This window comes from Ipomoea triloba, chromosome 4 (assembly GCF_003576645.1).
Source record: "Ipomoea triloba cultivar NCNSP0323 chromosome 4, ASM357664v1".
Lineage (NCBI taxonomy): Eukaryota > Viridiplantae > Streptophyta > Magnoliopsida > Solanales > Convolvulaceae > Ipomoea > Ipomoea triloba.
Window position 1 is genome coordinate 16,304,896 of NC_044919.1, and position 16,509 is coordinate 16,321,404.

Here is a 16,509-nt window from a genome sequence, read left to right on the forward strand (position 1 = left end):
GACCCACCTTGGAGGACCTCCGGAGCATAATATCTATGGAGCATCTATGTTTGAAGTTCCCTACCCCCACCAGGGTCGGCGTGGCGAGAGGAGATAAGAAGGTTAGTCGGAGTTGCTATTTGAAAGCATGTCGCCAAATCGGCAAAAGAGACCTCCAGGTCCACACTATCGGCGAGAAAGCGTTACAAGGCGAAGAGGGTCGGCCCTACGCCGAGCCCATAGTCGAGACCAAGGAGGTCGTGTTGGACCTCAGTCGACCTGAGACGGTCGTCAAGGTCTGGACGGGGTTGCCAGCCAACCTCCGGGGTTTGATCGTCGAGGTCATCTAATGCTTCAAGGACATGTTCGCATGGGGCCCCGAGGACATGCCAGGCCTCGACCGCAAAGTGATCACCCACAAATTAGCGGTAGACCCCACCGTCAAGCCGGTACAACAAAAGAAGAGGTACCTCTCAGCGCAGAGGCGCGATTTTGTGAAGAAGGGGGTCGATACCCTTTCTTGAGATAGGGAACATTCGGGGGGTGTTATACCCCGAGTGGCTCGCAAATGTGGTCCTCGCACCCAAGCCGTCGACCTAGAGGATGTGCGTGAACTACACGGACCTCAACAAGGCGTGCCCCATGGACCCATTCCCGCTGCCCAACATTGATCAATTGGTGGACGAGACGGCGGGATGCGCGCTCATGAGCTTCCTCGACGCGTTCCGGGGCTATCATCAAATATTTATGCACGAAGCTGACGAGGAGAAGACGGCTTTCACCACCCCGGGAGAGGAGGGGTCTTTTGCTACTAAGTGATGGCATTCGGGCTTAAGAACTCCGTGGCAACCTACACAAGGATGGTCGCCAAGGTCTTCAAGAACGTCCTCGGCTGGAACCTACAAGCCTACGTACACGACATGATTGTGAATAGTGTTGAGGCTGACTTCCACACGAACGACCTGACGAAGGTATTTTCAATAGTGCGCAAGTTCGATCTACGTTTGAACCCCAAGAAGTGTACTTTCGGGGTACACGGGGGGAAGTTTTTGGGTTATATGGTCTCCAAGAAAGGAATAGAACCCAACCCCAATAAGGTCAAGGCCATTCTGGAGATGGAACCTCCGAGGTCCCTCCGCGAGGTCCAGCGCCTCAATGGTCGGCTAGCCGCCCTTTGCCGCTTCCTCTCGAGGTCGGCCGAGAAATCCCTACCCTTCTTCGGGGTCCTCAAGAAGAGCAATGGTTTTGAGTGGTTGGCCGAATGTTAGAGGCCGCGATCAGCTCTGTGTTGGTCCAGGACGACGCAGGAACCCAGAGGCCCGTATATTACGTGAGCAAGGCCCTCTGAGGTGCCGAGCTCAGATACTCACCGACAGAGAAGGCCATATTCGCGGTGGATGCCACAGCAAAAAAGTTGAACCACTATTTTCAAGCCCATCCAGTGCATGTACTCACTAACCAACCCTTGGAGGCGGTACTACGAGGCGCAGGGTCGGCGAGTCGACTCGTGAAGTGGTCCATGCGTCTCAGCCAGTTCGACATCTACTTCAAGCCGAGGCTGACCATCAAAGGGCAAGCACTCGCCGACTTCATAGTCGAGTGCACCGCCCGGGGCGCCACGGAACAGGCAAGAAGCACAGATGAAGAGTGGTGGACCTTGTCCACTGATGGGTCCTCGAGCAGCAAGGCGTGTGGAGGCGGGGTCGTCCTGGTGACTCCGGAGGGTTTTCGAGCCTATTATGCGCTCCGTTTCCACTTCAAGTTGTCCAACAATGAGGCCGAGTACGAGGCGCTGTTAGGTGGCCTCCAACTCGCACTTGGCATGAGGGCTAAAAAGCTGAAGATCAGATGTGACTTCCGGCTGGTGGTCTGCCAGGTCTCCAGGGAGTTCGAAGCACGAGAAAATGATCCGGTACCGTGACATGGTGCTTCGAGTATTGGGACGACTCGCCCAGCATGAGATCCTACAGGTCCCGAGGGAGCAGAACTCTGAGGCGGATATGCTCTCCAAGCTCAGCCAGGGAGCTCCGGAGTATATCTCCAAAATCACCCGGATAGAGGACCTCCAAAAGTCAAGTTTGGAGGCGTACCCAGTCCTACCCATACAAAGCCGACCTTCGTGTTGGTTGGACCACCTCGTGCAGTATATGAGGACGAGTGCGCTACCCCCCGATGTGGCTGAAGCTAAGGCGGCTAAGAAGCGAGCTCTGACCTACGAGCTCATTGGGGACGTGCTATACAAAAGATCCTACAACGGAGCCTTGTTAAGGTGTTTATATCCGGATGAGGCCAGAGCACTCATCGAGGAAATTCATGAAGGTACGTGCGCAGCCCACCAATGGGCTTACCGGGCTATCCTCCAAGGGTACTTTTGGCCCGGGATGGCGAAGGAGTGTGCGGACTATGCACGGAACTGTTCAACCTGCCAGCAATTCCAGGTCGGCCCGGGTCGACCTGCCACCAACTATACCCCGATCAGCTCGGTAATCTCCTTCATGAAGTGGGTGGAAGTTGAACCCCCAGCCAGCATCACCAGCATCCGTTGCATATAGTTTGTCTACTCAAACATACTGTGTCATTTTGGACTACCGATGCAAATAATCTCCGACAACGGCCGCCAATTTGAATGGAGGGAATTCAAACAGTTCTGTCTCAAATGGCATATCACTCATAGCCAGGTCCTGGTGGCCTATCCCCAAGCGAACGGCCAGGTAGAAAATGTTAACCGCACGATAGTGGATGGCTTAAAGAAGACCCTCGAAGCCGCTAGAGAAGCATGGGTCGAGAACTTGGAAGCGATTCTATGGGCATATCACACTATCCCGCAAAAGGCAATAGGTGAGACCCCGTTCGCACTATGCTACGGGTTTGATGCTCGAGCCCTCGCGGAGGTCATCATTTCGACCCGGCGAGGCGAGGAGTACGACCCCAAGAGTAACGACGAACACCATTGGGTCGACCTCCACCTGATCGACGAGAAGCGAGAAGCCGCCATGGTCCGCGCTGAGAATTACCAGAGGCAAACCAAGGCGTATCACGGCAAAAGAGCCCGACCCCGCTACTTCCAGGTCGGCGACTACGTGTTAAGACGTCGCGAGGCCAGCAAACCTCTAGAGGGCGGCAAGCTAGCAAAGAGATGGGAGGGTCCGTACATTGTCTCGGCCGTGGTCCGCCCCGGTAGCTACAAGCTGAAGACCCCGAAGGGTAAAGACGTAGAGAGAGTGTGGAACTCAGAACACTTGCTTAAGTATTACCAATAAACACTCTGTTGTAAGGGGGTCCGTCCCCTTAAGTTGCATTCCATAATAAAATAGCAAATTTCCTTACACTCATTTTACTATTGTTTGCGGGAGGGAGAAGAGGGTTGTTCAGGTCAACCTCTCAAAGAGCCTCTATGGCCAACCCCTCGAACAACAGCCTCAAATGAAGTCGTGGGGCAACGAAATTTCAAAATCACGGAGTTACCGCTCGGCTAACCCCCGCGGGTCGACACGCGGCCGACCTCCGGGCCACTTCTTCGGCTGACCTCCAGGTCACTTCTCCTACCGACCTCCGAGTCCTCTACAGCTGACCTCATAACCCTAGCCCGCCTCATTTAAATGGCTACACTCCTAGGGGCGATACGATGTTCGACCTCGCCTATCGCCGAACGGACAAGTCTTTAAGTCCAATAGCCTAAAAGCTTTAACTTAAAAGACCAAACACCCTAGGGGCAATATGATACACTCTCATTTGTACCTATTTTACTTGTGTTTTTATTTAGGTTTTATAATCAAATGTGTGATAAAATGTTGTGTCCAATACTTATTTCCTCGTTTTCATATTTAAAATGGTATAATGCTTGGTTTAGATGTTTTTGATGTGTTTAGAAGTGCATTAGAACCATTTGTGAGCAAAAGCCAATCCAAAGGATCCAAAGAGTTGTAATTCCCGCTACCATGGCGACATCTTGGTAATCGGACCATATCTCTTCCTATGAATATCCAAATGAGATGATTCTTGATTCATTGGAAAGAAGACTTTAAGGGCTACAACTCTTATGAAGACATCAAAGTGTAGATTGAAAGAGAAAATGGTCAAAAGATCAAAGAGTTGTAATTCCTGGTAAATATGGCGACACCTTGGTAATTGGACCATATCTCAGCCTAGGAATATCCAAATGAGGTGATTCTTGAACCATTGGAAAGAAGACTTCAAGGGCTACAACGCTTATGAAGATATCAAAATGTGATTCGAAAGGGAAAAGGGTCAAAATCAGGATGCAAGTCGGAACTGCGTCACAGGAATTTTCGACGCGTCGAACTCAACTTTCGACGCGTCGAAAATCCCAAAAATGAGGCAGAATAGCCTCGTTTCGGCGATGTAAAGATTCGACGCGTCGAATGTTGGATTCGACGCGTCGAATGTCGCAGATCTGCGATTCTAAACTTCTAAAAATTGTCATTTTTGCCCTCCATTCTCCACCCACTATAAAAGCATCATTTTCTCTTCAAACCCCAAGCTTGGCTGCGGATTTGGACAAAGGAGAGCAAGGAAAGGAAGCTCTCATCTTCTCAAAGAGCTCAAAAGGAAAAATCAATTGGAGAGGAGAGACCAAAGAGAAGAGCTTGGAGGCTTCATTCGGGAGAATTTCTTCATCTCTTTTCTATTTTAAAGCTTTATTGTATGTTTGTTGAATCTATTTTAGCCATGATAGGCTAAGCTTTCCTTTGGGATTTTTGGATTGATAAGTGTTTATGAACCTATGTGCCTAGTTCTTTAATTGCTTGAATGAAATATCTATTTGAGTTTATTACTTGTGTTGTAATTGTGGCTTAATTTCTTGATGCTTGTAGTTAAGGATCCTAATTACTTGTTTCATTGCTAAATTTGTCTATGAATTAGAGCACCCACAATTGCACTTGATTCTTGTACCTCGAGAGAGGACATGTTGATTAAGGGATTTATTGTGAATAGCTCACGAGAGTGAGTATTCCAATTGTGAATAGCCCACGAGAGTGGGTATTCCATTTATTGCTTGTTCTTGATTATATGTTGTGAATAGCTCACGAGAGTGAGTATTCCAATTACCTTGTTTTGGGATTGAATTACGAGAGTAATCTTTCCCTTTTAGATTGCAATCATCCACACTTGTTTAAACCCGAATGATTATTTTACTTTAGATTGGCACTAGGTGATTAAACACTTTGACACCCAAAAATCCTGCTCTTAATCTCTTGTATATAAAAGTCCGTTTGCCTTGCTTCATTTATTTTGTTTTCATAATTTTAGATAAATACCCATTGCTAACGTAGGAATAGCTTCTCGGAAATTAATTAGTAACTAGTGTTTGATACCCCGCTTCCCTGTGGATCGATAACCCCGGAATACTCCGGGTATTTGCTTGTACCTAAAAAATGCTACCACCACAATACAAGGTTTGCCCTTGCCTATTGCCGAACGGAAGAGTCCCTAGGCACAAGATCGAATGGTCTCGACTTAGGACGACTAAACACCCTAGGGGCGGTACGGGGCCCGACCTCGCCTATCACCGAACGGAAGAGTCTCTAGGCGTAAGACCAAACGGTCTCGACTTAGAACGACTTACACCCTAGTGAGGGTACGAGATTTAACCCTCGAGGTCTAATCTCGCTTACCATCGAACGGGTGTGCTAAGGGTCAAGGGTTGAGGCACCCGGGCCTGACGCCAACTTGGAAAAGCAAACAACATCGATAAAAGCATGAAGTAAAAAATACAAAATTTTGTAAGATCAAAGCGCCATATCAAAAGCTAGTACATCGCGGGCGCCCTGCGCCCCAGCCGACCACGAGGTCGAGGACGACCTCGAGGCCTTGGGCGACCTCAAGGTCACTGCCGACGTCGAGGCGGTGGATGACCCCTTGAAGTCGTCCACCCATGGCCTCGATCTAGCCCATGAGATCGCCACTCTCGCCCTAGTGAAGGCACGGGATTGAACCTCCGAGGTCCAATCCCACCTACCATCGAACGGGTGGCTAAGGGTCGAAGCACCCGGGCCTAACGCTAACGTAGAAAAGCAAGCGACGACAACAAAGGCATGAAGGGATAAGGAAGACTTGGGGTTTGGAATTCATCTGCTTGTAGACTCCTACTGCGATAACAATTACAGACGACCCCGGAGTGATGCGAGATAATATTTGGAGGCGATTTTTTAGGCATGGATAATATTTTGGCGTGATTTTAGGCGCAGTAGCGTGGTTCGGGGTACAATTTGTTGCTGAACTACTCTCTTTCGCTGACGACTTCTCGCAGCTCAGAGAGTGGGGGACTGATGATGGATAAATATTACTCGTGTCTACCGTGGGTCAACCCGGAGTAGGAGTACGGGGCCGACCCTGGCCTCGTGAGCCGACCCTGGAAGTCGTCTTGGCCGAGCTCTGTGCTCAGCCACGGCCTCGGGTCCCAGCTTGACGCAGTTTTCCCGGCGCAAGACGCGGTCCAAGGCCGTTAGAGGGTTTCTCTCCGAGCGGTTGGGCCTAGAATTAGCATAAAAACATGCAACATTGTCCGATTGAGACATCTTCATCTACTTTTGTCCTAACAACATTCTTGTCATGTTATTGCACAATCATTGTCTTGTAATAGCATTATCCAATATTCAATACATATATAATTACCTCCGAGGTATACTTTGATCCTATACTTGTCATACCCCCTATAAATTCTATCGGGTTTATTGGTTCGGACTATCCAGGTTAATTAAGTCCATCACTACTTATTGTCTAAATTACTAAATTTCAAACTCAACTTAAAGAAAGAGTATTAACCATTTTATTTTTTGAAACTTGCAGACCATTGACATAATTATTTCTCTATTTGAGAATCACATGCCTATAACAAATCCGTCTTCTACTATATGATTGTTCTGTTTACCACAAATCCATCTTCTATTTTTGCAATTAGTGATGCATTTTTTTTTTGAAAACAATTAGTGATGCATTAGTATGATTACTTTTGTTGCCAGTTAAATGACATAAATTTTGAGTTTTATAAACTGTTATACTAAAATTCTCAGAAAGAAAAAAAAAATAATAAACTGTTATACTAAAATATAAATTTTAGATTGTAAGGTAGTTAAGTAGTTTATTACAGAATTGTTCCATGAAATTATTTACTCATACATGAGGTGTTGCAATTGGTAGTGTTCCTTGACTAGTTTGATTCCCAGCCCTACTACCCACCCTATCTAAACAAATCAAATAATTCGAATTCGGTTCGTGATTTGAATTCGAATAATTTGAATACGAATCCGAATTCGAATATATATTTCGATTCGAATTATTTTCGAATCCGAATACAAATATGAATATATTGGATTCAAATGTTATTCGAATATTAGAATATATATATATATATATATATATATATATATATATATATATATATAAAGTTTTCGCCAAAGACCTTGTAGTCTAGTGGCACCTGATTTACACTCCCATGTGGAATGGGTGGGTTCGAATATATATAACTTGTTGTGCTTGACAGATCATCTCAAGTGGTCTCACAATCACTAACGTGAAATTGAGTTAGTTGCTCAGTTCTTCTTTTCTTTTTACCTTCTTAGACCCATATGAGTATTTTCTAGAAATGTTGATGACTATGATGATTATTCTTTTGGAATCTTCTCTGTTAAATTTTCAATTGATGGGCGAGAACTTGTAGCTGGCAACACTGATGATTCAATCTATGTTTATGATCTTGAAAAAAAACAAAAAAAAAAAAAAAAAAAAACTAAGCCTTCGAATCGATGCTTATAAGGTTTTTCTAATTTGTGAAGTTTTGAATGTGCAAACCATAACTTCATGAGCAAATACAAGAATACGATGTTAGAGAATATTATATGGATGAAGTAACCATTCTAATTAAATTTTCATGGAGGAAGAAGAACCACCCAGCATGGATTTATGGATTTTCATGGAGGAAGAAGAACCACCCAACAGTTGTTTTTGTTATTGTATTTAATCAGTTGTTTTTGTTATTGTATTTAATTTATGGATTTATGAATTTTATTATTTTTTGGTTGAGGTTGATTATTACATTAATGGAAAATTTTATGCTATTTAAATTTAAATTTTTATTATATTTTATCTTAATTTATTAAAAAATAAAATAAAATAAACATTTTGAATTCGAATATTCGAATCGAATCGAATATATTCAAATAATATCATCGAATCGAATACGAATACGAATAACCGAATCGAATATGAATACGAATAACCTTAAGTATAGTCGAATTCGAATTGAATAGCAAGATATTTGACTCGATTCAATTCGTTTACACCCCTACCCACACATGCAACAAAACATCTATTTTTTTTTAAAAGGACAATCTGCTTCTATTCCTAGTCATGAACAAACGCAGATTATCAAGGTGATTTTTTTTTAAAACGACAATTTGCGTCTTATCTACAAAGGATCAGACGTAGATTGTGTTTAGGAAAAATACACAATCTGCATCTGATCATAAGTCAAGATTGAAAGCAAATTATCCACAATCTGCGTCTCTTGCATATGAGTCTGAAATACATCAGGCGCAGATTGCCAATTCTGTATTAGTGAGACTTGTAGAATAATGTTAGTCGTTTTGTCTTGATATCTATGATTTTGTACTATAATTTACCCCTCAATTTAGTTGTTTTTTATGCATATTTGCTTTATCTTGGTGAATTTGAGACTCGTTTGTGTGTTACATTGTTTTAAGGTTTAGTTTATTCACAACAAGTAGCAGAGAAAGGATTTTTGGACACTTTAGACAAGTTTCGAAAGCAAATGAATCTACTCAAGGATGAAAAGGAGCAGCGTTCATGCACACGGCCATGCACAAGAAGCAAAAGTGGAAGGCGCCTCACGGCCGTGAGGACGCCCGTGAACTACCCACGTTCAAACCAGAGTCGCAACCACCTCATGGCCTTGCACACGTTGTTGGATTTACTCTTCCATTGTTAGTAAAGTTCTCTTTCCCCTTATTGTTTTATTTCTCAGATTTGTTGCCATGTCTTTGGTGTTTCATTCTTGTTTTTCTTTAGTTACCTTAATGATGCGTGAGTAGTCTGCTTATGGGTTTGGATTGGGGTCCTATTGCTATTGTTAGGAATATTTGTAATAAGATTTTGATGAGCCAAGAAATGTATTTTAGTTTGAAAAATTAGAAACCCAAAATTTTCGTAAGCTAATGTACCTAAAGAGTCAAAAGTCAACTTGGAAGAATTCTTGGAGAAGGAAGGAACTTGGTTCGAATCCGATGGAGGTTAAATTTAATTGGAGCACAAGGAGTAACAAACGGTTGAAGTAGTAGAGATGGTAGAAGACTTGTAAAGATGGTTAAGGGACTCTAGTTCGAATCCCCTAAGCCATGAAATTTTAGGAAATCAGAACTTCTCAGAATATTACTACTTATATATTATTTAGAGGCATAGTAAACAAAAGATTGAACGTAGCATTGGAGTTGAACTTGGCAAATAATCTAAGTGGTGCTATGTTCGAATCCTAGGAGAATTTATTTTGAGAAAAATTAATTCAGATGAAAATGCACATTGAAGACTGCAAAAATGCAGATGGAAGATGCGAAAATTCATGAAGGAATATTACAAGGAAATAATACAAACACTAAGGACAAAAGAACAATATTACAAGGAAGTCATACAAACACAAAAAGACAAAGGTGTATAAATCTGATTTGTTCAAATTATCCCACTTCAACGGATATATTTGACTGATTTGCTCAAAATGGTTTTGAGCTGTGGTGGAGGTACGGATATATTTGACTGATTTGCTCAAAATGGTTTTGAGCTGTGGTGGAGGTACGAAGATACGAAAATAAGGAGAAGAGGTCTATTTACTACATTCCAAACAGATGAAGAATATCTGGAGATTGAACACTGCACTACAAAATGGAATATGTCTACAAACACTACACTACAAAATAATATGAATTGTGGAATAAATATATCAACTCAACTCAAAGTAATCTGACTACATTGTGGAATATATCAACTCTATATCAACTCAACTCTCCAACGGAATTAAGGCCAGAAGAGAAGAGGAGCAATTTCAGGAGGAATATAAGGAAAAGAAGAAGGAGCAATTTCAGGAGGGAAAGGAGGATCAGGAGGAATATCAGGAAGCGGAAGAAATACGGAGACTGCAATAAGCACATCAACAATAAAGAATTAATCTTTTCCAACGGATTAATTCTTTCATCAGCTATAAATACGAGACACTTGAGCAAGAAGAAAAACGGAGATATACAAGTGAAAGGCAAGAAAAGCAGTGTGATACATCTGAGAATAGCAAAGCAAGAAAAATCCGAAAAACCAAAAATCCATATTTTTAGTTCTTGAGAGTTGGAGAAAAATATTTTCTTTTACTACCTTGTATCAAAATTTCTACTGAGTGTAGATAGAGGGCTGAGTAACAAGAGGAGCTTGTGAAAACCCTAGGGAGTGTAGCTTTGTGCGAGACACTCGTTGGTGTAGGAGTATAACTTTGTGCGAGATACTCAAATCTCTACTGGGTGTAGATAGAAGTGCTGGGTTGGCACTTGGTGTTCACTATTGTATCTGGGTGATTGAAGATAGTGAAAGGAGTAGAGTGGACGTAGGCTGGGTTTGGCCGAACCACTTAAAAAATCTCTCTCTCATTTACTTACTGCCCATATATGTTTTGCTCTGTACACATAATATCTGCTTGCACGTACACACACTGATTTGCAAGATTCATGTTTGTGAAACCCATTTAATATTCCTAATCTCTACAACTTGCTTATTTGGTTTTGCTAATTTCCTGCATTCATAATATTTTCAAGACCCAGGCACTATTCATCACTATTCCCTCTTATCTGGGTTTACCAATTTCTGTTATCTCCTACGTCCGCATGCAAGCCAAATTTATTGTATATCATATTTGAGCTATTCCAAGTATTTCTATCGTATTGCATGTGATATATCTCCTCTCTATCACTGAGTTTTAATTATAGCACTTTACGTACATTATTCCGCTGTGCATTTCAAGTTGAATTTATTCACTTGAAATTATTTTAGTTAAAGTGTAATTAATTTTTAATTTGCTAGAAAAGTCTATTCACCCCCCCTCTAGACTTTTCACCACCCATTCGGGACCAACAGCTATCCTTGATGCTAGATTTGTGATTATTGCATAATGGGGAATGAATTGTTTACCTAGGGTTTATGTTGAATTGGGAATTGAATTCTTCTTGTTATTGATTGATGGCCAGCAATTGTTAGCTTCTTTTGGAGAGGATTTCATCGCAACGAAAGTTGGGTGAAAGACTCAAGCCTTACCAATTTCAACCCAATTTTTCCTACTATGAGAATATGGCAATTTGGGGGCTTATAATGCTTTTGTGTTTAAGGTTATGATTGATGCATCACGAAGGTGGGGCAATCCTAACGTAATTCTAATTTATTGATTACGAAAGTAGTTGAACTGAATTCTTGAGTGCATTGCCAATAAATCCATTGGTTAATTCTAAGTTTGTTAGAGCATCAAGATTGCAATACCCCTAATCTGACCTATTCCTTTATTATACAGTTTATTTTTCAATTAATTTGCAATCCTTTTATTTTCTATATTTAATCATCATTTACTTGGATTCTAGTGAACTCCAATACTCTAGTGCCTAGAATTTTATAATTCACACAAATACGTACCATAGTCCCAATCCTTAGCAGAACGACATTCACATCCTCATTTTTACATTCATCATTTTACTCACCACGTCTCATACTTGACTCAGAACCCTAGATGGTGTATTAGTATTATTCTTATCAGCATGAGTACTTTAAACTAAAGTTGTTATATAATGTATAACCTATATCCCATCAATATAGGTTTTATATTACGCACAGAGTCTGGTGGACTAACAACTTCTAGTTATTCAGTTCAACCAAACTACTTAATAAGCCTAGTCAACTTGCACCACTTAATTTAAGTCCCTAAAATATAATATATTATATGAGAAAATCTTACATTCTCACGTACACTAGGTGCAAGTACTAGAACTAACAACCCTCATCAAACAACAAAACCCATGAATCATACACTATTACAAAAATAGCATATAACGTTGCACTTATGACGTCGGTTTTTTAAAAACCGAAGTCGTTAATATTTACGAAATATTTTTTAATTCGAAAAAGATACGACGTCGGTTTTTTTAAAACAACTGACGTCGTATATATTTTTTAAAAATAAATATTACATACAACATCGGTTTGTATAAAATCGACGTTGTATATTATATAATTTTTTTTATTTTTTTTAATAATTAAGGATATGACGTCGGTTTTTTAAAAAAACCGACGTCGTATCCTTTTATAAAAATAAATAAATTAAATATTTTAAATTTTTAATAAAGATACAACGTCGGTTTTCAAAAACTGACGTTGTATCTTAAAATATTTTAATAAATTTAATTAATTATGTCTAGAGCCACATTAAACGATTAATTATTTATTTTTAAATAAGTTACAACGTCGTTTGTTTTATAAAACCGACGCCTTAGCTTTTATATCTAGATCTACACCTTTTAAATCTAGATCTACTCATCCATTTTCTTCTTGTTCAGTTTCTTTCTTTTTCCTTCCATCATCCTTCTTCTTCTTCTCACTATTGCGGCCTTCCATCATCCTTATTCTTCTTCAGTTTTAAATCTAGATCTACTCCACCACCGCCTTCTCCTTCTTCTCTTCGAAGGTGGCAGCCCTTCCATCATCCTCTTCCTCGCCGACGGCGGTTCTCCCCTCTTCCTCTTCCACGCAGACTGCAAAAGAGGCTATGGTGACGTTGCAGGCGATGAGGGAGAACGATGCGGAGATAACAATGCGACGCAAGCGGGGAAGAGAATACCAGCGTGAGTTTGTGGTTATTTTTTTTTTCGGATTTTTTTTTCTCATTGTCTTTCTTGTAGTGTGAGTCTGTGGCCTGTGGGTATATATTTTCTCATCTTTCGGATTGCCTATTACTATAATTAAAAAAAAAAATTGTTTTTGTTGTCTGTGGGTAGGAAACTAGAGCTTTGCAAGAATTCAAGGCATTGGGTGGAAATGGCCTTCATAGCATGATCTTTAGATTTACAGCACTGGGTGGAAATGGAGTCATTTATGTTTACACCATTATCTTTAGCTTCTTCACTCATTGACACACGAATGTACACAGTACACAAACAAATTTACACTGCTATCATGTAATCTTCTAATCTTCTCAGATTTATTTTCTAACATATAATTTTTATGGATAGAATGACTTATGATTTATACGATTTCAGTTTTATATTTTTTATTTTCTTTTGCAAAATGATACGATTTCAGTTTTTGTAAAAAAAAAAAAAAAAAAAAAAAAAAAAAAAAAAAAAAACTGAAATCGTATCGCTATTTTTTTTTAATTTTTTTAAAGAGATACGTCTTATCTCTATTTTAAAAAAAAAAGTAAATTACCTTCAACGTCGGTTTTTACAAACAACCGACGTTGTATGTCATTTTTTAAAAAAATAAAAAAGCTACGACGTCGGGTTTTTTAAAAAACCGACGTCGTATCTTAATTTTTTTTTTAAAAAATACATACGACGTCGGTTTTGATAACCGACGTCGTATCATTTATTTATAACGTCGGTGAGAACGACGTCGCAAAAAAAAACGATGTTGTATGTCAAAAATAACCGATGTTAAAAGTATTTTTTGTAGTAGTGATAGCAACATGTCTTCAACAGAGTAGTATTTTCTATGCATCACATGCATTTTAATTCTCCAACTCAGGTCATTTATGAACAAATCCAATGATTATTCCTAATACCTTAAGGGATGTTTCTCAAAATATATTATGCGCACATTAAAAAAAACATCCAAATTTGTACAAAAGAGTACACTGTATGATCTCTAAAATCGTTAAAAGCATTGCATGCCTTAAATAGAGATCTCTTGATGTTAGCATAATACTAACTAAATTCTATGACTTGTATATGACTTAACTTAAGCACTATCTCTAACGGCTAAGAGCTCAGAGTTGACGCACGCATCAGTCACTCCCACTCATTAAGATAGCCAAAATATAGCTTAGTCACATAAGCTTTTCAACAACTTAGACAACAAACTAAAACTCTAAGTTTCAAAATTTTGAATGTTAAACATACATCATAACTTCCCAATTAACTTCAAGGTCCACTTTAAACGAACTGAATATAATGAGTCTTACTTTTATGTCTCGCAAAATTGTCTCGATTCTTACTTAATATTGTTAATAGCGCAGGATTAGTTTTGAAGAAACTAAAGCCTATTAATTGCTAAAGAATTTATTAAATGACAATGCACCACAAGTTAAATGCTTTTGTTCTAATAAACTTCTTAATATTGTTACAACATTTGCATAAATATTATTAAATGACAATGCACCACAACCAATTATTATTATTATTATTATTATTGTTATTATTATTATTATTATTATTCGTATTATTATTAGTTTTAGTATTATATTATTATTATTATTATTATTATTAAAATGAATTCGGTTTGGTTTGGTTTTTACTAAACCGTTCAGTTCGGTTTACAAGAATCCCGAACCGTTCGATTTTTCGGTATATTACTAGTTTGCTTCGGTATGGTTCGGTTCGGATAAACCGAATCGAATTGTCCACCCCTAAAACATACAATCCTATTTGGAATGTATGAAGACAATTAAATCCATAAGAGCATCTTAATGATCTTTTTCTAAATGATCACTCTCACTGATTAAGCTATCCTTCAACGAAATTAATAATATACACAACTCTAATCGATTTGACCAACTAAATAATGAAAGTATAATTCCCACCATTAGTTGGGCATACTAAATAATCAATTTTAGGTCAAATTATAGTCCAACTAAAGGAATAACTAATGAGGACATAACTCCCACCACAGTTGGACATCGTACTCTCAAAGCGGGCCAGCCCGACCCATTAAGCTCGCGCCATAGTGGGCCTAATTTCTGGCATGCCGGCCTACCAGGCCCGCAAGCTAGGGTTATTGCTGCCTCCTTCCCCATGGGCTTTTTTTTTTAATTATTATTTTTGAATATAAATATATAAAAGTGTGTGTATATATATATATATATATATATATATATATATATATATATATATATATATATATTCTTTAAAAAAGGGGGTCTGGCCCGCTCTTTCGTGGGTCACTTTTTTTTTTGGTAGCCCTAACCCGCCTCACTGGGGCAGGTATGGTGCTGACCTGCGAGCTTCGGCCACTTTGACAGCTCTAGTTGGACATACTGAAAAACATACTTAAGTACCCAAACCACGCACCTTAAGCACAAAAATTACGCACCTTAAGAACCTTAAGTTTCAATAACTCACACACCTTAAAGCATACAAATCACGCACCTTTAGAAGGATAACCATGTATCTTAAGCTTCAAGTTGACCCACCTTAAGTTTCAATAACTCACATTAAGCACACAAGCCACGCACCTTAAGCACAAAATTCATGCACTTTAAGCACAAAAACCATGCATCTTAAGAAGGAAAATCACTCACATTAAATTTGACCTAGATGCAAAAATTACCAAATTGCCACCGCATTCTTTTTTTAATTTTGTTAACCTTGGACGTTGATTTAAGTAAGATCAATGGCTCATATTTAACCGCACAGGACACACCCAACCGCACGGGAACCGAATTATATATATATATATATATATATATATATATATATATATATAGAGAGAGAGAGAGAGAGAGATTAGATAATGATAATGATGATGATAAGGCATTTTAAGGTTTAGATGGTTTTTAAAAAAAAGAGTGTTTATAATAACGTTGACTTGACTTTATGCGAATTATATATTTGCTTTATAGAAAGGATTAAATTAAATAGTAATTTTTATGATGTGAATAGGATTAAGGATTAAATAATACAGTATTTTTATAATGTGAATAGTTGTATTAGATATAACTAAGTATAAAATATTTGATTCTATATGATAATATTGATATTTTTGAATATTACAACTAAATATTACTAATACATAATAATGGTGATGATTTTAAGTTAAAAAAATATAAAAATAAAAGTCGCTTTGTTTAAGTAGTAAATAGGAGTTGAAATAAAAAAAAAATTAATAATTAATTAATTAATTAAAATTAAATATATTTTAAAAATATTACGCAAACAACCATAAAGTTATGAATAAAGTTATGGATGATTCATGAAGTAGATCATTGTGGTGCGCTAAATTAATTGATGGTATACACAAACGGGAGTTTTCCCCTAAATTTGGTGCGGTTTTTTAGAGTCGTGTGGCTATAGTTGTGTGCCTATATATAGCGATTTGTGTGCCCATTAGTTGATATGTGTGTGCCCCATATGAAACAAACTGTCTTATTTGACCAACGGGCCGGTGTGTATACGACAGTGGAGACAGAAAAACGAACAAAACTTTGATCAAGTTGTAAAGACTATTAGTAGATAATTTATTACGCAATGGAATTTAAAAAAATAA

At 39.1% G+C, this 16,509-nt stretch overlaps 1 protein-coding gene across 1 annotated transcript; it reads left to right on the forward strand.

Annotated features, from left to right (window-relative positions):
* The first annotated feature begins 1,901 nt into the window (after window positions 1–1,901).
* Window positions 1,902–2,531, forward strand: LOC116015880. The gene has a single exon (XM_031256047.1). It carries the CDS (start codon window positions 1,902–1,904, stop codon window positions 2,529–2,531), a length of 630 nt encoding a protein of 209 aa, XP_031111907.1.
* Window positions 2,532–16,509: the final 13,978 nt, after the last annotated feature.

Bases quoted from the DNA above. Each gene is read 5' to 3' on its own strand.
- LOC116015880 (XM_031256047.1), top strand. From the start codon at position 1,902: ATGGTGCTTCGAGTATTGGGACGACTCGCCCAGCATGAGATCCTACAG.